Source organism: Trachinotus anak, unplaced genomic scaffold, assembly GCF_046630095.1.
Source record: "Trachinotus anak isolate AG129_WGS33_773 ecotype Australia unplaced genomic scaffold, CSIRO_AGI_Tana_v1 ptg000007l, whole genome shotgun sequence".
Lineage (NCBI taxonomy): Eukaryota > Metazoa > Chordata > Actinopteri > Carangiformes > Carangidae > Trachinotus > Trachinotus anak.
This window is the reverse complement of record NW_027273858.1, coordinates 11,549,772-11,574,814: the sequence shown is the minus strand read 5'-3', so window position 1 is coordinate 11,574,814 and position 25,043 is coordinate 11,549,772. Positions and strand designations below refer to the sequence as shown.

The window sequence follows — 25,043 nt, the reverse complement described above, 5'->3', positions numbered from 1 at the left end:
CTGCCTCGATGTCGTAAACTTTTGCTTAGTTTGTGACCCATGCAGGACCAGGTCAGTGAGTCAGATCAGGGCCAGCTCTGTCAGAGTCACCATGTGGCGATAATCGTTATATTTGGCTGTGATGAATCCCACCCAAGGATCTGTTTCCTGCGACTACACATTGTACTGGAAATATAAGTGATGGCATTTGGATTTTCCATCTTCTCAGTCAAAGCTATCCAGCTTTGAAAGGAGCTAGCTGCTACTCTTGCACAGTGTTTACTGTTGCTTCAGAAAACACCAACTCATACATCTATTCAGTGCATTATTTGCTTAGGTGTATAATCCCCAAGTTGCAAGCATTTCCTTTTGTGTGAAACAAATGATGTTTTGCAAACGTGCTCCCAACTTTCTTTGTTCGACTCAGAGAGCCATGTAGCCTGGGTATATCCATCCTTGACCTATTTAATGGCTGGGTTCTGTTGAAGACCCGCCGCACAAATTGAAAAGTTTTCAGTCGCTAAGTGAAATGTATGGCTCTGCCTCTGGTCCAGAAAAATTGGGGATTGTTCTATTTTAATTCCAAACTCAATTTTAGACATCCCCCGCGCTGCGACAAAGTGGATTTCTGGCCCATCTATTGCATCGTGCCTGTCGACATTTCAGCTGCCAGGACGCACGATGAATGAGTGAATATTGATGAACACAAAAGATGAACCCAGGCCATTTTTTTCCTTGTTGTTGATGTGGAGGTGGGGGAGAAAGAGAAGAGAGGAGGCGCTCTTCGGATCCCCCGGGAGTGAGGAACCCCTCTCCATATTCAGAATATTCGCCGTGAAGTTCAGAAAGAGATATCAATCTCACTTTGAGGCTCCTGGCCTTCATTTGTTTGTGAGAGATGCGGAGCACTGCTCAGATGACTGTGCCAATTCTTCAAATCCCACTTACAGTAGGAGTTCACGCTAACACACAAACACACACACACACGCACAGACACCATACACAGCTGAGCATCTGCCTCTTTCCCGAGCCTGTGTGTCCCAGGCACCAGTGTCTTCAGTGGTGGAGTCTGCACTGTGCCACTGGAAGGTCTTGATTGAGGAAGCAGTCGCAGCTCTGTCGGCAGCTGAGAGTTAAGAGTAAAAAATACACCATGGCTGTTTGGGCAGAAGCAGCACAAGTGTACACTGGATAAATGGGTTAGTTTTTCTATGTCACATTCTTTGGAGAAAAAGGTGCTAACGTGTGTGTGTGTGTGTGTGTGTGTGTGTGTGTGAGAGAGAGAGAGAGAGATAGAGAGAGAAAGAGAATAAGAAAGAGCTGTCCTATTGATTAATGTCAGATTGCTTAGCTGGATATTTTTCTCTTAATGAAGGGTAGGTTAGCACTTTTCTTCTTTATTTTAGACAACAGGAGGGTGAAGATGACATCAATATTATCAGGGACAGGAAACTGACAGGATTTATAAAATAAAAGGACACCTGACCTTTCAACTGAAGGATTCTGTATCTAAATATTATATTTTCTATATTGACAATGAAATGTACCAGGTTTGAGATGCTGACCATGTAATCTCAACATCATCTCTCCTCTGTCACCCCTAATTTCCTGTCACCTCTCTACTGTTCACTATCAAAAATAAAGGCATACATCTAAAAAATTTAAATTATACAGAATACAAATATGCCAGGCTGAAGTGTGATATGACAGGATATAAGATGAAAAAATGTATGGCAAATTTTCAAAGAAAATGCAGTTGATGTTTCAGTGTGGAGTTTTATTTTCAGTGTCTTCATCATGTTAATTATAATCATGTCTCACTTTTTTTTTTTTTTTTTTTTTTTACCCATGTTTCGTCTCGTTGCATATTTACGTAAGATGGAAGAGATGCCTGCCCTTATTTGGAGCTGTGGTCTGATAATGATGATCAGAGGTAAGAGAGCAATTTGTAGGAAACACATGTTAGATTGCCTCAGTGGAACATTACACTGGTGCTCGGCATGTAGATGTAAGGTTCTTAGCTGCTGACAGTGCAGCAAGCAGGGCCAATAATGACTCTAAGAAGTGAAATAATTACATGCATCCCCACAAATACTGCCATTCTTCACCTCAATGAACACCCTCTCTCTCTCTCTCTCTCTCTCTCTCTCTCTCTCTCTCTCTCTCTTGTGGTGTGCTTGATGTGATAGGCCCTCACTGATACCAGCTACTGACATTTTAAAAAGGAGTGTTTGATTGTGTGAGGTGTGTTTTGGTTTTGCCTCCAGTGTTTCTCACCTCTCACTCTTTTCTCTCTGTCTCTGTCTCTATTTGCGCCATCTTTGAACCCTTCTCCTAAAGACACCAGTGTGTCAAGCGTCCAGCCTGGCTCTGGTTTGGTTTTAGCAAGGCAATGGGCCATGCAGGCCTTTTTTCCCACAGTGGACTTCTGAGTGGAGTCTTTGCCCTCACATGCGTTCAGCTGGGCCTGCTTTACCCACACTATTGATTGCAGGTGATGTTCTGGACTCAGTCCAGCTGACCTCAAAGGGAAGTTAGATACATCATTGTCCGAAGAGGAACCTCTGGAGAGCAGACAGAAGCAGCACACGTGTCGAGCAGTCTGTCCAGCCGCTGCATCTGTCAACAAGCACTCTGGACACAACCATCTGGGCGGCTTAGCACGAAAACAAAACTTAACATTCATTGATTTCAGTGGCGAAACAGAAAATAGATGCTCCACAGACAAACATTCATGCTTCAGCTGCTGCGTTCCTTGAATGGCCACCAATGCAGCACACATTCCTCAGCTACCTCACCTTTCCCTTCTGCCTGCTAATTAGAAATCTTAATATGCAATCATGTTAACATTGGGTCTAATTTGTGCACCGTGCATCTTTGTTTCTTACACACCTCACAGCAATTGATGGATATCCAATGAGACGCACAGTCCCTGCCAAAGGGAGTAGCTCTGCAGCTTGTGACACATCACTGAGGCTGGGGGGAAGTACGCCTTAAATTAATTAACATCGGACCTCTTGTAGCTGCTCACTTCTGTAAACAAACATTTTAATATGCAGTAATTAATTAAATCTGCCAAGCTACTCTGCCCCTCCCATAGATCTTCCTTCACTCTTACTTTCCCCATCTTGTTAAAGAGTTTATTATGTGTTGCGTGAGATGAGGAGTAAATTCATAACTTTGTCCAGCGACACCTCTCCGAGTCACAGATTTCTAAAATTTTAACTGTGACCTGATGTGTAATATTATATTTCTAGTCTCTCATTTGCATCCAGGATTCACATCTCCTGTGGTGAAAGATATAAGGAGCAAATGTTACTTGACACTTGTGAGGAATAGACCAATAAATTGTACATTGTACCAGTCCTGCCCTCTTTAATAGCTTCTGGGTTCTGGCTGTGAGAGAACAAAAAGGTACCAAAGCCTCTTGGGCTACTTTGACCAACTGCAATGAATAATGTTTGGCCTGACAGATAGTCGCAAATGTGTGTTTTTGACATCCAATATACTGTATTTGTTCACTATGAGTGTGTGTTTCTTATTCTATTGCCCAACAAGATGTTTTCATGAAATACTTTGTATTAAGGTTGCCAAAAAAATGAAGGTTTTATGTCCAGCACGATCAGTTTTCTACCTATGAATGATGTCAAACATTAATACACAAACCACTGAGTTGACTGCAAATATGCAGTCCCTTTAAACAGATAGATAAATTCAGAACAATGTTAATACTTATGTTAATTCTATAAATAAGGATTCAATCTGAAGGGCAACTATAACCGCGCCAAATATCTATGGATTGAGATTTATTTGGTAAGATTTCTTATTCAAGATAAATAAATTCAAACACTTCAATAAATCCCTCAAATTATCTACAGTGGGTAGTTTTGCATTTATCAAAAAGAGAAAAAAAAATTGCATGAGTTTATGGAAATCCACATCAGCAGGGAATGGATGCAGACTCAAGGGGCATCACTGCACAGGTAAGCTGCTTTTGGAGGGTTCATGTAAATCCTAAAGTCCAAAAGTCAATTACTGGGGCATCTCAAGCGTGTGTTACTGAAAGACTCTGATGTTTTATTGAAGAGAGGCTTTAATTCATCAGGCTTCTCAGCTCCCTTTCATGCAGCTTGGAGAGGGAGAGCAAGGCACCTCCTTCAGATGGCCAGTGTCATATATCACACACACACACACACACAGATAGAGAGAGAGAGAGGGAGAGAGAGAGAACACACACTAATGCCCAAAAACAACTCTCAGGTGGTCTGCTTCACTCCACTGACCAGACCATTACCCCTACACACACACACAGACACACACACACAAACACACACACATACACATACACACAGCCCTCTCAATGCAGACCACACAGACTAAACAAGAAATCCTAACTCATCCATGCAGTGTCTTGTGCTCTTTCTGTGCACAATTATCTACATTTCAAACAAGCCAGTGACAAATGTTAATTACAGAAAAAATCTTTCATATTGCAACCACCCACAGTTTGATAGTCACCTCACTCGCTGCTCTGCAGGGCCTAGAGATCCGACAGTAGTGTTTAGTTTTGATGTCATCACAGCTTGATGGTTTGGGAAGGTGGGAGTTGGGTGCATTATAATGCCATTCCTATCTGCTGATCACAGTGCGTCTCTGTGCTTTATTCCCCCTGGAATATTAATAAACAAATACTCATCGCAGGCTGACACAGTCCCATCACAACAGAACGAGTCCTGTGACTCTAATGTCTCCACAGCTGGAATTAAAGCTCATGGTGGCATTGCCCAGAGTGAGGCAAGCAGACAGCTTATTTTTCCACTGTGATTAGCCAAACTGTGCTGCTCATATACAAATGGAAATGGGATGTGCATGAGTGTCCCCCTCTCCTTACCCTCTCTCTCCCTCTCTCTTCCATCTGTCAAGACAATAGATTTTAATCTTTAATCCATGAGCAGCCATTGAATACTGGGGAATTACAAATTACAGATGTTTTACTGTGTTTTTTTTTTTTCCTCCCACAACACCTCCTGCACGCTGTCTGTCTTCCTGTTCAGGCCCTTCAGCTACCTACTATCTTGATGTTAACACACAAAGGTGTTCGCACTCTCACACTTGCTACAAACAAATGTGTACAACACACAGAGAGAGAGACACACAAACACACACATACACACACACACACACACACACACACATATGTGCATTACACACCCTCATTCTGTGCCATCATGGTACCATATGACACTGTCATCATTTGGTAATTAAACCCTTGCTGGCTTTAAATATGAAAAGCTGGCAAGAGTTGATGATGATGATACTGGCTGTCGCTCAGCCCAGATTTCCCACAAACCATCCAGACACCAGGCAGGAAACATATTGTCCTGTTGTTGTCTTAGTTTGTCCATCCATTTCCCCTCCGAGGAAAAGAAATGTGATACAGACTCTATGTTTAACCATTCATATACTGGTAACAGATATAATAATATGATGGTGTATGCAACATGAAGAGATTTGCTAAATTTGCACATCTGACATGCATGTGCTGGGGTAATAAATGATGGGCACAGCCTGGTGCATAGAGTTACAGTGGCCTCCTCCGAGCAAGGAGAGAGTGAGGTGGTGCCAGCGAGAGATGGGGGTGGGGGGGTGGGGGGGGCATGACGGGTGAAGGAGGGAGGTTTATTTAATGTTCAGCCCATGAGCAAGTGGGACACTATTTTTAAAAAGAGCAGAGGGGGAGGGTGGAGGTGGCAGTGCGGTGGGGGTTTTGGAGGATGAAGGGTGGAAATGCAGGTGAGAACTTTGACTGTCCATGGAGAGGAGACAGGAAGAGAGGGTTTGAAGATACATACTTCAGCACTAACCTGACCCCCCCACCCCCACCCCCCAGCCCACTCCACCCTTCCCATCAACCCACTGCACACACACTCCCTCACTTTCAGCGCCCCTGGCAATCTTGGACAGAGTAGATACCACTGACCAGTCTAATGGACTATGCCATAAGATCTCTCTCCCCCCCAACAACACCGTCCAACCAAAATCACTCCTCTCCCTCAATTTTCAATCTGCCTCTCCTGCAGACTCCGGTCATAACCCGTAAATGTGGTGTGTGGCTCTGAGAAGAGCTTAGGTTCCATTACTGACAGCCCACACAGCTTTATGGCCATTTAAGCTCCTCGATTTGGGTTCCTCCCATTCCGATGTTCCTGCAGAGCCCCAGTGTGTCGCCTGAACACCAAGATAGAGGAGAAAACACTTTTAAAGATCATTAATGTCGAGATCACCAGGGCAGACCCAGCTCTCACTGTTGTAAATGTAATTTCGATACTAACAGGAATGAATAATAATCCAGTAAAAACAACACAATGCTGTGTGTCGGTTTGTAGGTGTGTCTAAGTCGCTTTATAAATTAGCATAAATTAACATTTTTGCTGTTTTTGTATGTTATAGATTATTGTGGAGAATCTTAGACAGAAATAAACTTTGTAAAAATTGTGCAGCACATATGTGAAGAAATGTATTATTTCGTGATATTACTTTCTATAAAGCATAACTATAATTAATAAATTACAGTTTTTCCACTACTTAATACTTTTAACATTGGCAAGTCATAAAACTAACATTTTAGTCCATTATTATATATTTACTTTAATTTTGATACCTCATTCCAACACAGTTGTTTTCAGTCACATTATAGGTGAAATAATATATTTTCTCTATAAGACTGAATTTATCAATTACTAAAATGGACAATAATGTGAGCTGTCATGAAGAGCTGATGTTTTAAAAAGCACACAGCACCCAGTTGGAAAGCAGGCTACTTGTTTAAATGATATTTTAGATAAGGAGCCGATCTTTTCTAGCTGAGTATTTTAGATATAAAGTGTTCCATAATATCCATTACTGGTTCTTGGTCCAGTGGCAGTGTTATTACCATTTCTGAACTTCAAGCACTGTAAAGAGTCTTATAATGCAAAATGTTTGTTAAATAGCCGATAGAGAAGCTATAATCTTTTAATGTTGAATTTTATAGCTTTACCACGCTCTGTCGTTCTTGTGGATATTGTAATATTGCATTTTTACTGGTTATTCATCTGTTAATGTTCCAGTTACTAAGTTTTATACTCTCCCTTATACTTTTTTTTTTGTATTCCCTCACACTGTTAAACACATAGAGAAAGTTTCCTTTGGGAAGTTTATGTATGTGTGACTGGACTAAATCTCTTGAGAAGAGCACTTTGTGATCACCGTTTTAAAGCCAATGTATCCAAACCATGATTGAAAAGACAAAAAGTAAATATATTTGGATTAATAAAACAGAAAAACCGGATTTAACATTGCAATAACAGTTTAAACTGGGCAGCTGAAAAACAAAGTTTGCTTGAACCAAAAGTTTATTGAAAAATTTGACTTGATAATTGAATACAAACTTCTGTGTTGTTTATGTTTTTTTTTTACCCTCCCAACCCCTGTCTCTCTCTCTCTCTCTCTCTCTCTCTCTCTCTCTCTCTCTCTGTGTGTGTGTGTGTATGTGTGTGTGTGAGAGAGAGAGAGAGACAAAGAGAGAGAGAGAGCACTAGATGTGATTTCATAAATGTTTAGCAGCATTCAGTGCTGTTACAGAGTTGCTATATTATACTATTGCCTTGTTACAATCCAAATGAATGTAATGTGAAATAATTTTAACAAGTCATTGTGTTGCCAAAGCTAGTGTTCATGAGGAGGTATGAAGTCTGTGCTGATCATTTCATGCGTGTATCATTTCTGTTACAAATTGTCATAAATAATATCACAACATTTGAATAAATTCTAACTGAGTTTTAGAGTTGAGCAGATCAGTGAGTGCAAAATATGGTGCTTTTAAAATGTACATCCATCGTGCTGAGTCAAACACTGGAAGCTCCAGCAATTTGCAAACCATAATCTCCCTTCTTTCCTTTTTTTTTCCTCCTTTCTTTTTTTTTTAAACACGAGACAAGTTTTAGCTACAGTTCCTTTTAATTCAGCACCTGCAACGCAATGTGTTCTTTGATTTCTATTTTTTTTTTTTTTTTTTTTTACCCCCTTTATCAATTCCTAGTTCATTGGAGCAGGGTTGCTTCCTCTTTTTGTTGTCGTCTAAACCGTTTAGTTTTGGATGATCGGTCAAAGATTCTGACAACCAGCGGGGAGAAGCACGACGCCCAGCCGGGGAGGGAGCGCAGGAGGCCGGACAGATCTACTGGGCTGCATCGGGGAGACGCACCATTAGACAAGGGAGAACCATGCCTCACAGCGCTGGTCGATCAGGTAAGGATTTCTACCTCTGCCTCATACTAATGTCAATGTTTGTTTGCAGGTATGTTGGTTGCTCTGTGTGGGACAAAATTGTGTGCAGGCTGCAGCTCTCTGCTTGTAGAGCCTCTCTGGATTGTTTCATTTTATCATTTTTATTTTTAGATCAAACAAAGCATGGGGAGCTTTTCCCTCCATACTGTGCAGTGACTTCATCTATTTAAATTTCGATTTTTGTTATTGTATAATGTCAGAAACTCAAGTCTGGAAATTATATTTCTAAAGTGGTTCATTATTATTATTATTATTATTATTATTATTGCACATGGTAGCTTAAAAGTCTATTAACATCACCTATATGCTTGGGGATATAATTGAAAACATAGATCACAATCTAATTCACCTCTCAATTTTGGGTTTAGATTGGAAGATCAATGGAAAACAGTTGTAATGATCTAATTAATTATGGCAAAATTAAAAGCAAGTACAAAATCAATCTGTGATGGTGTCGAGGATAGAGTCAAATTGATATCCATCTGCTCCCGTTATAAAGCACATGAATAAGCAATCTGAGGACGCAGCTGATATCCTGCAGTTTGGCATAGCCTACCCATATGGCTTAGGGTGTCAGGAGACACCAAATCATTGTGGGATATTACAAGTGACTCCCGATATTATGCTGATGTTTTGACTAATGGGCAAAAAAAAAAAATAGATCCGAGGGAACTGTGCACAGAATTACAGCCTGGTGACGTCTGACGTGCAGCATCGTGAAACACGCTTTTAGATGTGTGAAATGCAAGAGTTTAGAGTTTCTAGGGTCAAAGTATTCGGTGCACAAGCGCTTCACTTTTAGCAGTATTTACTTCACTGACACCTGGATGTGGTGGATGGAGTTTCTACATCTAAGTGAAGCCAGGAGAGATTGTTTTCTATTTTTTTCAAAAGGTTTATCAGATGAAAATAAATTAGTTCACCTATAGTTTATATGCAAACGCTTGTGAAACTTAGATTAGCTTTACACTCACAGTCAGACTTGAAGTGTAGTGGCTCCCGAACTGGGGTCAGGGGACATCAGGGGTCCTTACATACATGCCTGGTAAAGATGAACAGTCACATTCCTAATCATCTTTTATTTCACTCTCTAACTGCAAGTCCCACGTACACAAGCAGATATTTACACTCACATCAAATACACGTAGCTTTATTATTTTCTTATTGCTGAAGGACGAAGATTAAGGGACGTGAGACTCAGAAATGTTTGGTAGCTCCTGCGTCGTGTCAAACACACGGAGGAAGATTTAAAAAAAAAAAAAAAAAAAAGCCAATATCGATTGTTGATGTGAACGCGGTTACAGGCCATATGTTTCAAAAAACGGAAGAAGAAGATCAGTTTGGTCTCCGTGGAAATTCATGCCCCCCCCCCCCCCCCCCCCCCTCTCTGTCTCTCTCCTCCCTGCCTCTCCACTTCAATACCCTTATTAAAACACATCTGATTATTATTATTATTATTATTATTGTTATTATAGTTTTGCCAACTTGTACTTAATATTTATGTGCACAGTGGGGACAGTGTATTTTAGTGTAAAGAAAATGAAACAGAAGACAGGCCTATTGATCTGCCTATTGTGGGCAGTTTAACCTCTGCTGATATCAAGAAAGAAAACTATGTTGACCGTGCCATTCTTTCAAGTGTCTTCTTTAAAGAGTCCACCACATTAAAATCAACTGTTCTCATGGAGTGTGACAGCTGTGTCGAGGCTCTCGTTGTATAATGCAGGCAAAAAAAAAAAAAAAAAAAAAAAAAAAAATCGAAAACAATAATCGCATTAGGTCCTCGGTGGCTGGGGTTTTAAAAGGGGGTGAAGTCAGGACTAACAGTTCCTTAATTATCACACCGTTTGTTTTTGCTGTGGCTCTGTGACACGGGGACGTCACCGCGGCGGTACAGAGAGGTACGGGGGGCAAATCGGGGTGTTGTGGGGGAAATAGCAGCAGCTTTAGGGCAAAAGTGCACTGACGTGTGAAATTACAGCCCATGGTGCTACATATTGTACCAGAAGCTCCCTCCCAAAAAAAAAAAAAAAAAAAAAACAGAAACAAAAAGAGGAATCGTCCTCAAACTTGTCCAGAGGGCAGCTGGACGCAACACAGAGTCCTGTGTCATGGAGTTCACAAATCCTCTAAATAACAACTACATTCTTCTTCTTCTTATTATTATTATTATTATTATTGCTGTTGCTGTACAGGAGATTGCAGCTTTATACATAGTTTTGATTAACAACTCCACACTTTACTGCATACTGTGTCACTGTGCTGTTATCATCTAGACATTTTTTTTTTTTTTTGGTCAATTATTTTTACGTTTTCCTGCTGGAAAAACTGCGGCTTTAGCTAAATGTCAGGGAGTTATAAACACGCAGAAGTTGGTGTTAACCTCCTGCTACAGCCCAGTAAAGGGAGCACAAATCTGTGGCTCCTCTTCGACTGAGTGTTGTTCTCTTTGTTGTCCCTCAGATTGAGCTCTACCGGAAGAGATTAGGAGATCATAATTCAGCTACAGTAGATTTACCATCAACCTTTGACCCGGCCAACCCCAGCAGCATCAGCCTGCCTGCCTGCCTGCCTGCCTGTCTGCCTGTTTGCCTGCCTGCCTGCCTGAGCACAGCGGGCTGTACCCTACTGTATGAGCGCCATCTACAGAGCGATGTTGCTCACAGGCGGTGAGTGGATGGTGATGATGATGATGGTGGTGGTGGTGGTGGTGGTGGTGGTGGTGATGATGATGATGATGATGGCCTGCTGACTGACTCTCCCTCTGCAGGCTGCGTGCTCACCTTGCAAACACCTCCTGTTTGGCCACACACAACCAACCTGACTGTCAGGACGTGGAGAGATAAAAACAAAACTCATGGTGAATTCACAACGTGCAAAGACTTCAAGAATTTCTTTTGCTAGTAATTTAACACCAGGAAGCTACATAGGAAAAAATGCTGTAAAACGGCAACACATTCCCGAAAACAGAAGGGATTTTATTGGGAAATATGATCCCATTTCTGTTTCATATTTGCAAAGAACGACTGAGCTACTGTACATTGAGACTCTTCACTTTGAACCGGTGGCTCACAAAGTGGGTTATTGGGTCGCCAGTGTTGTTCAGCGGCTTCCAAAAGTCAGTTAATTTTTTTCCCAATATTTAACTCACAATTCAATTTGGAGAATTTGTAATTACGATTGTTTGAAGAAGGCTCCTCGGTGTCACTTTAAAAATGTAGTGGCATCAGTAAAACCCTTGAGGTGGGCACCCCAGAGTCACACTCATCATGCGTTTCCACTGGGAGTCCTGAAAACATTTGAGTAGCATCGCTTTAAACAACATACACCAGTCTGACAGTGCTTTACCTCTCTTCTACCCCCTGCCTTTAATTTCCCTGATTCTTCACCCCAAAGTCTCATCATTTCCCATTTCGTCTCCCTCCCCTTCCTGGCTGTCGGATGCAGGGACCTCCTCATTTGAGCTGCAGGTTTTTACGTGGGCGAATCACAAAGTGTTGGAATCTATTGCCTTTGTCTGACAAGTCATCCATCTCTATGCGAGGGGATCTGTGGGATGGAGGTAGAAGGAGGGGGAGGAGGGGTTGTGGTGGTGGTGGTGGTGGTGGTGGTAGTGGTGGGGGTGATCTGTGGGACTGCAGCTTTTAGAAACAGACACACAAGGAGAGGGGTTTCATTCTCAGCCCAAAGCTTGGCTCAGGCACAGCCCATTCTGGAGGAGAGGGGGACGCACTGCTCTATACTTCGCCGTGTCCATGTTGTTGTCATCTCCGCCCCTATCTGATTAAACCACAGAGCCCCGCCGGTGCTCCACGCCGTCAGAGGAGAGGGGATTTTTTTTTTTTTTTTTTGTACGGCCTCAGATTCCCGAGCGGACCCGTGGAGACTTCAGCTTACTGCTTTGTTTTGCTCACGATGTCCTTTAAACACAAACAGTGACCCGGTTTGAGCCAATGTTGCTGCGACTGGTGCGCTCTGCACACGCGTGGGTCATGCTCCGCACCTGACAGCCAACCCTTCCGCAGACTTTCCACTTCAGACTTTCACAGGAGGAAAACTTAGCATCGCCCCCAAGAAGTTATTCGCTGCTGCAGCCTGCGGACTCTGCCCACACGGACTGTTTTACACCTAAATATAAATCCTTGTTTTTTTTTTTGTTTTTTTGTTGTTTTTTTTTTACTCCTTTAAAGCTGCACCACCGAGGCGAAACGGCGACCTCAGTCGATTACCTTTCTTTCCTTTGCTATCCAATGGATATTCACTGCAAAGCAGACCCCTTCTCGGCGATGCACCGTGAGTATACTGAGTTAGTTTAGAGACTAAAACACATCAGTGCTGCGACTTCAGCTCCTGCGCAAATTAGACCCGAGACGTTTGCAGTGACAGTGGTGTAATTTCTTGAAAATGTGCTTCTGCAGCCAACACATTTTTCATTTAAAGGCCATTAAGGTTCGTTATTCGCCATCGTGTTAGTCCTGTGCTGGAGATGGAACATAGCGCTCAAAGATTAAATATATTTGTACCTTTAGTCATTTTTCCAACACTAAATAAGATTCGGTTACGTTATTTCAATAATAATAATAATAATAATAATAATAATAATAAAAGGACGCACAGAAAATATTGATAACTGGCTGGAAACATGTTTAAAAACGGACTTATTTTTAAGAGCACATGGGCCAGTGAAAAGTTTTATTTTTATTGAATTTTTTTGAGGGGGGGGTTTCATGTGTCAAAGTTTAATAGAAATGGAACAAATTTGAGCCGCTTTAAGCGAATTTGCTGTTAAGTGAGAGTATAGAAACTCCCTCCATTAAAATACAAAGCTTTTATTACCTGTGAAATGACAGATGCTTTCGGGAGACCAGAGCACGTTGTGTGTAAATGCATGTGAACGTTTCGCTTTGTTTACCAGCTCTCACTTCAGATTTAGGAGGCTCAGAATAAAACCTGAGGTTAAAAAAAAAAAAAGAAAAAGAAAAAAAAAAAAAAAAACAGTTGTTGTAACTGTTCATTTTCCCTCATGTGTTTGTATTTCCTCCACGCGATATGCGTAAAGAAGAGCCGGCACTGTGTGTAAATTATTTATTCCTCCTCATTCGCACCATCCGCGTTTGTAATATGAGTTATCAAAGCTCATTTTAATTATTTACAGTAATTGTGCAGGAAAATTAAACAGGCTGAAACACAATATCTGCGACATGTGTTAGGCTGCAGGGAGGAGATGCTCCTGGAAAATATTGCCTAACCAGCTCAATATACAGGGAGAGAGGAGTTGTTGTTGTTGTTGTTGTTGTGGTAGGTTTTTGTGAATTCCAAAAAAAAAAAAAAAAAAAAAGGCAGTGAAGTGTTTTTGTTTTATTCTATTCAGTGGTGTTATTTTTATCTTTATTTTTTATTCTGTGTATTTCAAAGCAACAAAGTGTCTGAACTTAACTGTTTTTACTCTTTGGCTGATTCCATTTTTTATCATGTTTCAACTAACTTTGTAATATCATTATTATTACTATTACTTAGAATTGGTGCTTAAACATTTGCTTACAGTATAAGATTTTTGGCCAAGATGAAAATGTGCCTGTACGTGTAAATCATACTGTGAATGTTGGTGTGTGTGTGTGTGTGTGTGTGTGTGTGTGTGTGTGTGTTAACAGTAATGTGATGTAACCTTTTAGACTGAAAATACAACACACAGCTTTCTCCCACAATAATAAAATGAATCCACATGAGGAGACCCCGTGTCCTCTGCAGGTATGTAATGTTATGCTCCCCCTGTGCTGCTGTTGTATCCCACGCAGGGCACGGCGGTGTGAACCAGCTCGGCGGGGTGTTTGTGAACGGCAGACCCCTCCCGGACGTGGTGAGGCAGCGGATCGTGGAGCTGGCCCACCAGGGCGTCCGGCCCTGCGACATCTCCAGACAGCTACGGGTCAGTCACGGCTGTGTCAGCAAAATCCTCGGCAGGTAAAAGGGGGGATCCACTACCGACAGAGCCCTATGTGTGTCAAACATCAATCTTCTATAGCTCGTATATGCGCACCCAGCTCTATTTCAGCCTCAGTCATCGGTTATATAGGCAGGTCATTTTTTTTTTTTACTTTCGTTCCCTCTTTTTTTTTTTTTTTTTTTTTTTTTTTTTTTTTTTTTTTGCTTGAACCCAGCAGTTCTGAGTCCGAGATTTTCTATCCATCACCTGCAGCCTCGCAAGAGCAAAGCATCATAATCATGAAATGAATTGTAGGAGGGAAATGTACAGCTAAACATTACAGGTAAAAAAAAAAAAAAAAAAAATCCCAGAGGAAACTGAGGCTGTGTTAATATTACAGGAGACTGTAGGTGATAAAGAAAATATTATAAAGCGCCATGAGGTCACTTGGTAACACCACATTCTACGGCCACTGCAGCTTTGAGTACCACAGTCCATTAGACAAAAAACACCATAAATACACACTTTAAGTTGCTGTATTTTTCCATCAGTGCAAAAGCTGGTTTAAACATGATAAATTAGATCTACATCATTTTTACTTCAGAGCGCAAATGCTGTGGGATAATATTTTGAAATATATTTTTTTCAGCTATCAGAAGGCATTTCAGAGGTATTTCATTTCACACACACTGAATGTTTGTCACCAACATTTATACCAATAGGTCATGGTGGCATGTCGTGCATGCTACTGTAAGCTCACGGAGACTGGCAATGAGGTCTAAACTGTGCTCTTACAGCTAAACTGTCCTTTGTTCTGTCCGTCTCACTGCCTTTATATTGTGTAATTTGAATTACACCGCTTTTCGTTGGAAACCCGCCCTGTTCACCTTCCAGCTGACACTCAATTAGGCCCATATAACAGCACACTTCCACACCAATAATAGATTAAAGCCGCCATCATATTTGTAGGCTTTTTTTTTATTTATTTATTTTTTTTACTTTTTTTTTTTTTGCCCCTACATGTAACTGCAGAAAGTCGGCGGAGATTTGTTTCCACACAAACGATTTTTAAGCCACTTTTCTCATCATTCAGACACTGGCTGGATTGTTGAATGAAGGAGGGATCCATTCAGGAACACTCACTCTGTCCCCATGCAGGTACTATGAAACCGGCAGTATTAAACCCGGAGTCATTGGTGGCTCCAAACCAAAGGTTGCAACTCCGAAAGTGGTGGAGAAAATTGCAGAATATAAGCGCCAGAATCCAACCATGTTCGCTTGGGAGATAAGGGACCGACTACTGGCTGAGGGCGTCTGCGACAACGACACTGTCCCCAGCGTTTCATCCATCAACAGGTAGGTGGAAATAACAGCTTGTTCAATTTTATTATTTAAAAAGAAGCACGTCGAATTGTTCCAAAGCGCGTAGATTCTCTCTCAAACAGCTCTTTCCTAATCTTTTTTTTTTTTAATTATTATTATTTCTTTTTTTTTTATGTGGCCACACATGTAACAGAAAATATTTGAGTGAGCCAAATTCAAAAAAGGAAAACAAGTCGAGAAACAAGAGATGGGTGGAAACCTTGTCATTTGCCACGCGTAAACGGGATAAATCAGCTCTGAAATAAGCAGGTAGCAGTTTTTACCTTCACACACGAGGCCGAACTATAGTCATTTCCAGATCGAGCCTACCCGGGGTGGTCTCCCAAGTGCAATTCAATCCCCACGCACGGCCCTCCACGACACAGCCAGCACAGGGGAGGGGGCTGAGGCTGAGGCTGGGGCCACGAAGAATCACATCTGTCTCGATAAAAACCGATCAATACCGCGTAACCAGATCCAGAGGCAGAGGGAAATACCCAACAAAGTCGTTCAATACGCGGACCACACTGCGACAGAGGCGGCAGCAGCCTCTTTATTGCCAACCAATTGCTCTGTTTCCCAACACCGAGGTGACTGTGGAGCGACAAGAGATCACACCTGAGTCAATTCTGAATGATTCCGGTTTTAGCCATAGCCTACATTATTATTATTATTATCATTATTATTATCTACAGTAAGCTACAAGTAGAATAAATCTTGAAAACCACAGAAAAGAATATTGCATTTAGGAATAGTCCTAAAAAAAAGTGTTTATCTGTGGGTAAATGGACTATAAAGGAGTTTCTGTTCTACTGGAGGAGCTCAAGCAGCAGACACCCTACACCTTCACCTTTCCACATGAAACGGGACAGCAGTGGACAAAGTGTCTTTAGACAGAGGACGCGCCGGTGAAAAGGCCCAGTGCATGTGTGCGAAGTGAAGGAAAAAAAAAAAAAAAAAAAAAAAAAAAAGCCCCATAGTCCCTGCGAGTGATGAACTTTGGTTAGGAGGCACTGTTCCAGAGAGCTGGTCATCGGCATTGCATTTTAATGAGCTGAAGAGAGTCTCATAACACATCCAGCTAAATGGAGAAGATGGGTGAATCTTTCCAAAAAAAAAAAAAGAAGAAGAAAAAAGAAAGAAAGAAAGAAAGAAAGAAAGAAAGAAAGAAAGAAAGAAGGAAAGAAAGAGGGAAAAGAAGAAATATTAGAAAAGCAGGCTGCCATGGAAATCATAGTTTCAACAGGTCTTTTGGCGCCATTCATTGTTCTAACCTGTTGTTCACAAAACCAAGGAAAATGTATTCAAAGGGCTGTGGTGGCAATGTTTCATGCGTTACTGTTAGAGAAGCTCTCTGACAATGTGCTGGATCTGAGCGTGTGGAACAGTTTGGAGAAACTGTCCTTTGAAACTAACTTGGCCTGAACATTAATAATTACCATGAAACCTTGTGGCAGTGCACAAATCTGCATTCTTTTTAAAGCATGACCTCACAAATAACAACACAATAATTAGTAGGTTTCACTCTTTACCCTCATTACCCAAAGCTTATATTATCACTGAAGAAAGATTAATTAATATTTATTTTATTGCATTAAAAAAAAAATGCAGAGGAGTATTTTTGAAATGTTTGTAAAAAATCTAATCTTAACTCCAGTGACAGTTTCCTGTAATCCACACGTTTCATGCTTTTTAAAATATTGTTTTAATCTGTTGCTGTTGTTGCTCGTTGTTAAAGGGAGGATTGGGAAAGATGTGGAGGAGGAGGAAAGTCAAGAGGAGAAGTAAAAGAGGGAGGCAGAGGGAGAGAAAGAGGCAGTGGGCTCCTGGTGGTCTCTGTGGTTAAGGAGCTGACCTCTGCTCTGTAGACCAAAGAGGATGTCCTGGCTTTAAACACATTTTCCCGGCATGAATTATTAAAGATTACACAGATACTGGGTTGCACTTTGTTTTGTTGCCGCACAGAGGAGTTTCCACCATTGCCCCATGCCCAGTGGACAGAGGTGTACCCATAAGGTCCTAAGCGGCTTTCAATCATATTGATCCACATTTTGATATTTCTTTGGGGATATATATTTTTTTACAACTGCCAAACACCAAAGTCGTTAATTCACCCATCCAAATTGCTTATTCAATATCAACAACATAGACTCGAAACAAAGTCCTTGAATTTATGAGGCTCCCTCAAGTCATGAGGTCAGATAACTGTTGTGGTGAGATGTTAGAAATTCAAATAAAATATTGACGTGTGTTTTCTGGAGGAGGCTGCTAGCCTTTGTTGCCCTGCCTGAAGGAGAGAGTATAGAGGACGCGTGAGATACTGAGGGGAATGAAAAGAGTCTGATGTACTTTTTTTTTTTTTTTTTGCCCCTGAGGAAGTTAACCCCATAGCTGCCGGAGTCAGTGTTGATAGCTCATTGCTGGATGCTGCATGCACATGTGAACGTCTTTCGCCTCATCTGCAGTCTGTATAAGTCTGTTTTGTCACAGCTCTTGAGTGAGAGGGCTTTCATGTGGGATTTCAGTCGGTACACAATGCTGCTTGTTATTGAATGATCTAACAATCGTCTGTCAGTCAAAAGATGATCATAGTCATGGATTAATGTGATGCGATCATGTCCCATAAGAGCTAAAGCGGAGGTTGTGCATATCCCACTGTACATTTCTGTTTTGCTAAAAGGATTACAGCAATCCTCAAATTTTCGAAATTAGAATTTTCTCTATGGTCTCTAATTTTTGTCATCTCTAAAGTTTATTTATTTATTTCAAAGTGCACCGCAGATTAAAAGTCACTGGATGTGGCCGTGGTCTTGGTTTGGGCTGATGAGAAACTATTGCTTTCCTGTCGCCTATAATTTATAGATCACCATTTGCATCCGCTGTTCCTCTCTGCCACTTGTCGTCAACTTTTCTATCCCAAAGTCCCAATCAATAGGCTCTGATCCTCAGTGAGCCTGAAGGATTCCTGGGTGCTACACTGAGCAGCAAAAAGACCAAAAAACTACAACAGACACCAGAGAGGTGACAGAGAAATATAGAGAGGAATACAAAAATGAGTCTGAGAGGAGTGGATAAAGAGAGAAAGAAGGATAAAAGAGGAGTGTGAAGTACAGTAAAGCAGAGAGCACATTGGACAGTAGAGCAGAAATGAGAAAAGAGGATGAGGGTGGGGGTGAGAGGAGTGAAAGATCGGGTTTGAGAGATGGAGCGAGAAAGAGAGAAGGAGCAGAAGAGAGGGAGTGGGGAGCAGGAGAGGGAGATTATTAGAGTTGGCCAGGTAGAGCCAGTGAAGCTGATCATTGAGGTGAATTGATGTGATTTCATGCTTTGTTTGCAAGATCATTCAGACCAAAGTGCAATGAAGACTTTCCCGCCACATCACATCTTACTGGTATGGGGACTTTATCATATTTCTAACCTCAGAATCCAACTAGATTGAATCCACAATCTCAGGGGGCAGCCCCTATTCAGCCTCACACAGGAGCTGGGAGATTGCCCCTAAGGCCCCGAGATTGGCTATTTGTGACAGGGGCCTGAATATGAGGATACAAGTGCCCCAAACGATGGAGCACTTGTACATGCATGGGCGTAAGTGGACGTGATGTGCCATGTTTAAGTGTCCTGGGGCAACTGGGCTGGTGTGAAATCTCCATGCTCTGGAAGCAGTATTGATTGATCCGTGCCTGTTGTTCATTTTACCAGGATTATCCGCACCAAAGTCCAGCAGCAATTCCACCCGTCCCCTGACGGATCTGTTACGCCGCTCTCCACGCCCGGCCACACCATAGGTGAGTGCGAACGAGGCCACACACAGATTACAGCACAGTTAAATGAGCCAATCACGACTGATGAAACAGGAAGAAAAAAAAAAACAGCAAAGCATGAACACAAACATGCATTTACACTCTCCGACTTACATGCACACGAATAAACACACAGATGACCACTCACACAGGCAGACACACATACTGTACACACACTAACTCAGCTTTCTCCATCAGTGCCCAGCACAGCCTCCCCCCCTGTGACCAGCGCCTCCAACGATCCCGTAGGATCCTACTCCATCAACGGCATTCTGGGTATCCCTCGCTCCAACGGCGAGAAGAGGAAACGAGACGATGGTAAGGGAGACACAAGATCCCTTTGTTTTCCATCCTTTTAATTCTCTCCATCACTCGTCTCCTACTTTTTTTTTTTTTTTTTCCTGTGTGTGAAGAAGATGGCATTTATGACAGCGCTGCAGCCAAGTGTGTTTCTGTGTGCTGTCTCCAGTGACTTGTTATGTTGTATATCAGGCAGGGCAAGTGTTGAGAGAGTGTTGTGATTCAATCAGCTTTTTGATGCCCTACGTTTTACCATACGCCTACAGAGCTGCATCTCAATTTTATACCATGCTCAGGCGTACTGTAGATATCCCATATAGCTGTCATACAACTCTAATCCCCCTTGGCAAGGCATCAGTGCTGTTGCTTCTTTCATTTCTATATCACAACAAAAGGCAGAAAAAAGAAGCTCTTCTGTGATTCTCTCTCCTGATACTATCAGTTGACTACCAGTCATTTAATATTCTGCAGTATATAGATACATAAATATTTTATTCTGAGTTGCTGAACAGCATTTAAAACTCAATAATAAAGTATTGTTGTATGACTGCATACAAGACTATACAATACCAGGGGACTGGCAAGAAAATAGACCTAGATATGCTCAAAGATTAAGTGGAAGCCTATCCGGTCCAAGCCAGAATTTCTCATTCCTAGGCAAGGCAAGAGTGGACACACACTGCCTCAGGGCTAATAGATTATCGGTTGTGCAAACAATTGGCTTTTTTAATGCCTATGAATTAACATGTCCCTGGTGGAGGCCTGAACAGGTGTAGGAACAGACCGGTGGAGGCAGGGAGGGGGCTGCGCGTGTGCATGTGCCAGTGTGTGTGTGCGCGCGTGTGTGTGTGTGTGTGTGTGTGTGTGCGTGTGCGTGTGCTTGTGTGTGTGATTCTGTGGTGCTGCTTTGAGGTGGCTGATGGGATGATATGGTTGAAAATTTATCTCAAAGAGCACTCATCAAAACAGGCCACTTCCTTCTTTTATGTTTCTGTCTCTTTAGTTCTCTGGAGTGGCAACCACTTGGATGGAAGGAAAATAGGACATTGTAAGTTGAAGTTAGACAACCTTCTCTTTTGCTTTGGTCAAATCAGATCACAAATCTTTCCTCTCAATTTCTGTTTTTGCTCTTCCAGGGTTATGAGCTTAGGAGGACGAGGTGGGGGAAGATTTTTCCAATAAATAATCTCCCAAGAAATTAAAATAAATTAAGCTAAACTGACTGTGGGAAATAATATTTTCCATTTAATAGCATGCAGCTCAATATACAATAATGCGCTGTGTTGCTCATTTAGAATTTTTATCAGGCAAAGATAGCCGTGGATTTTCAGCAACAATATGCAGTTTATTGTAAACTACATTTTTTAAATTATTCTAAACTTGGCATTCCCCTTAATTTGCCCAATGCAGCTTAAAATTGTTTCAGCATTGTTATCTTACAAAACAAAGCTATAGGTATAAGCTGCAGAAGTTCGCAGCAGAAATGCACGTGATAAAATGTGGCTAATGTTCTAAATAAGAAATAGATAAGTAAGTGAACAAATAGATCAAAAACAAGGGGAGACCTGGACTTTGTTGCATGTCTGTAAACCAATCAGAGATTTTAAGGCTGAAAACTACACGTCTGTGCTTACACTGTTGCTAATCTGACCACGATGAACATGAAAAGAAGCATTGCACAGGCCTTGCACTGCTGGTGTTGTGCTGCTGTGTGTTCCCGGTGTGGCTGAAGTCAGCGGTTGCCCTTTGAGGAAGAAAAAGGTCCCCATTACTGGAGGGCTGTAGAGATAATGTAGTGTGACATGCGTTATGTACACCGGGTCCCCGTAAGACGAGCTTCAGGGACATAGGTGCCATAAGAGCCATTAATCTGTCCTTGTCATGTGTTATTGCAAATTAAAAGTAGCATGTTACACTGGACGGCTTCGAGTGAAGATGGGAGGAGGAGAGAGAGAGCGCGAGAGAGAGAGAGAGGAATAGGCGGATGGGAGAAAAAAGAAAGTGGGTTTATGAAGTGAGGAGGAGAGGAAGAGGTCGTGGCAGCCTCAACGAGAGTTGAGCAAGGATTCGTTTTAGGATTTGTGCATGCCTATATATATATACACACACACCTATGCATGGAAATGTGTGTGTTACATGTGTAAGGCTTCAGATGCTCCTCACACAGTGAACATAGTGACATTTAAAAGAATTTGCAATTCTGCAGAGAAAAGCTATTAATTCACAAATTAACATCTCGCCCCCCTCCCTCCCTCTATCTTGGATGTGCAAGCTATCGAAAAGACAAAAGAAATAGCCTTAAGGGGGGAAAAGAGAGAGTCTCAGCCCTATCTGTGGAGAGATTGGTTTGCATGTCTGCAAGCAGCGATACCAATTATGCCAGAGCTGGGAGAATGCGTCTCAATGCACCCCCTCCTTTGCCCCCCACTCCCTCCACCTCCTCCTCCTCTTCCCACCACCATCACCACCACCACCACCACCACCACCACCACCCCACCCTGAATCTATCCATAGCCAGATTTATTTGTGTATCTCATTACAGGAAATGGGATGTTGTTCCTGCCAAATGCATTAATAGTGAAGTGGGGAAATTAGCCTGTTGTACAGCATGCTCTCACTCCGTCATTTAAACCTATGGTGGAAGTGGAAGCCAAGAAAAGACAGAGAGGATTGGGTGACAACTGCTGTGCGGTTGTCAAATGTCTATAATAATGATAGAAGTCCATGCACTCATTTTAAAAGTTTGGGCCCTTCACTCGCTTCTCCGAGATGATTTTTAAGCTGAATATGTTGTGAGACATACCTGCTCTCATTTGTTCCCCTTTCTCTTGGAAAAGCAGTTTCTATTAGAACTGCAGCTTCATGTAAATTCAGTGTTTTCCCAGTCTTAGCTCACAGTGACAACTTCCTCCTGACCTTGCTGCTGTATGCAGTCAGGTTGATGTGACCTAACTGTATGTTTCTCTCATCACTGGCTTACCATGTCCTGGATGGAGCCCAGTGGCGCTCATAGGGAGGACAGGCAGTAGGGAGCTACAGTGATAAATTAGATGGAGAAAGCAAAGGTCATAACTTGTGATTGTAGCGTGGGTGTGGGATGAGTGTAGAAGGAGCTGATGATTGTGTGAGTGGGGAGAAGAAAAAAAAATGGCCCTAGGTTGTTCATTCATGACATAAAAGAATTGTACACAGCAGCCAGAGTCATATCAGCCTTGTTCAATAGCTGGAGGAAAAATGAATACAACCGCTGATTTGTTCAAGTTTGATATTTGGCCCTTTTTGAGATTGTCCGGTGTGTATCTTTTAACACACATGACCCATTTGTGGAGTTTAAATCAGTTAGTGTATGGATTTGAACCTGGGCCTACACTGGTTGACTAGTCAAGCCAGTCCATGACAATGAGTCAATAGGGGATCACTTTAGAAAATAAATGCATCCAAAGCGAGACAGAAATAAATGGAATCATGAGCACTATGATGGCCCTGATGGGGTGTGCGTGCAAGAGAAAAGCCCAGGTTTGAGAGGGGCCACAGAGCGTAACATAGAGACAAGAAGCTGTTAGGGCCCCGACAGAGGAGGAGGACACAAAAGGGTCCACATCACATTTCTCCCCCTCCTCCTTCTCTGGTCTATATCTGTCGTTCTTTCTCTTCAACATTTCATTTCTCCTTTTACCCCCCCCCTCCCCCCGTTCCTTCTGGAGTCTTTTGCATTCAGCAACATGGCTGAATGAGACCCCGTATATAGTTGTAAACAATATACAACGAGATCCATCACAAAAATATAAGGAGAGGGAAATCACTCAATGGTGAGGAATCATGTCAGAGAAAAGTCAATTATGGGTGCCGATGCCGAGAATTAATGGAGCGATGCATTACTCAGCTTGAGGAGGGAGAAACAGCAAGAGAAAAGAAGGCATACGTTAATTGCATTTCCACAAATACTCGCCACACAGGGTGGCAACGCTAAACGACAGACCGGTCCAGAGGAGGACAAAGAAAAAGGAAGAGATGGGGATGGAGTCATGTTGTAGAGGGAGAGCGTGTAATGCAAAAATATTATAAAGTCAGTTTTTTCTGTAACTGAGCCATAAATTACTTGAGATAGGTGAAAAAAATATTATTTAAACTTGTTTTCAGCTCAAACCAAAGTGTTTTAAGTATTATTTTTGTTTATGGTGCATTGTTCTTTCCTGTTTGAAGGCTTATTTGAAAAATATAATGCAATAGTCTCACTGCAGTGGCATATTTAGATTTTTGCTGTGTACTAAAATATGACTTCACATTCATTTCACTTCACAAACACATATCAAGAGCAGTTCAGTGTTTTGTTCAAGGACAGTTTGACATATGCAGAGGAGTGGCTGGGAATCAAACCACCAACCATTCAATTAAGCGCCAATTCAGTCTGGGTTGACTCATCTAAGCTGTTAATATTATGGACTCATGAACTGAATCCAAATAGTTGTGTACTTTAATTTATTCATTATGAACTTTCTGCATTGGCCCGGATCTGAGAAGTTGAATTAAAGTAAATAAAATAACTAGAGTGCTTCAGAGTGATATCGATGCAGCCTCAGTGCTGGCAGTGAGTGCAAATATCAAATAAGCATCACTATGCCTGCTGACAGTCAGTACACTGGTTGGTGGTGCTAAATCGAATTAATAAAGCTCTTAAACACGCCACAACATAACAGGATCTTAACAGCCATGGCAGTGTTGCTGCCTCTCTCCCTCTCTCTTCTCCACCCCACCCACCTCTCTCCTTTCCGCTTCAGAGGTTTCATAAATATAGCTAGCTTACAGGGAAGGAGTGTTCACCCTCTGGGTATACCAGTTTGTTTGTGCTCTCTCTCTCTCTCTTTCTCTCTCTCTCTCTCTCTCTCTTTTTCAAGCTCAACTGCATTTTTAAAAACATCAACAAATGATCCACAATTTGCGATAGCATCATTTCACCTATCGGCAGAGGACGAATGAGTAAGCGGTCGACTCACAGCCTCTGATCTAGGAAACCCCGTTGTCATTGATTTACGGAGCGAGCCAGGCAGTGTGTAGGAATTCATTTGCCTTTCAAACAAGCCCCCACCTCCACTCTCTTCTGAGTTATCTTATCACAGGAACAGGGGAGATGAAAGAAGGACATAAAGTGCCACCATGCCAACACAGGACGTTAACATCCCCCTTAGAGACAAAGCAAGACAGAACAGCTTTTGATACCAATGTAGTCTGTGTCACAGCAGCTATTGTCATTGGTTAACTCTCTCCTTATATATATAAATGTGTGTGTGTGTGTGTGTGTGTGTGTGTGTGGTGTTTGTATGTGTGTACATATGGCTGAAAGTGTGAGT

General features: G+C 42.0%; 1 protein-coding gene across 13 annotated transcripts in view; it reads left to right on the top strand.

Moving 5' to 3' along the window:
- Positions 1-7,721: 7,721 nt before the first annotated feature.
- The window catches only part of pax2a (paired box 2a), a 34,322-nt gene continuing 17,000 nt past the window's right edge, over positions 7,722-25,043 (top strand). Inside the window, exons 1-7 of one of the 13 annotated variants that reach the window (XM_071480501.1) lie at positions 7,722-8,268; positions 10,771-10,976; positions 14,103-14,268; positions 15,389-15,586; positions 19,295-19,380; positions 19,594-19,713; positions 20,699-20,743. In XM_071480501.1, coding sequence (XP_071336602.1) covers positions 10,940-10,976; positions 14,103-14,268; positions 15,389-15,586; positions 19,295-19,380; positions 19,594-19,713; positions 20,699-20,743 — 652 coding nt within the window. In that variant the 5' untranslated portion in view covers positions 7,722-8,268; positions 10,771-10,939. The other 12 variants (XM_071480502.1, XM_071480500.1, XM_071480506.1 and 9 more) reach the window with 12 other exon arrangements.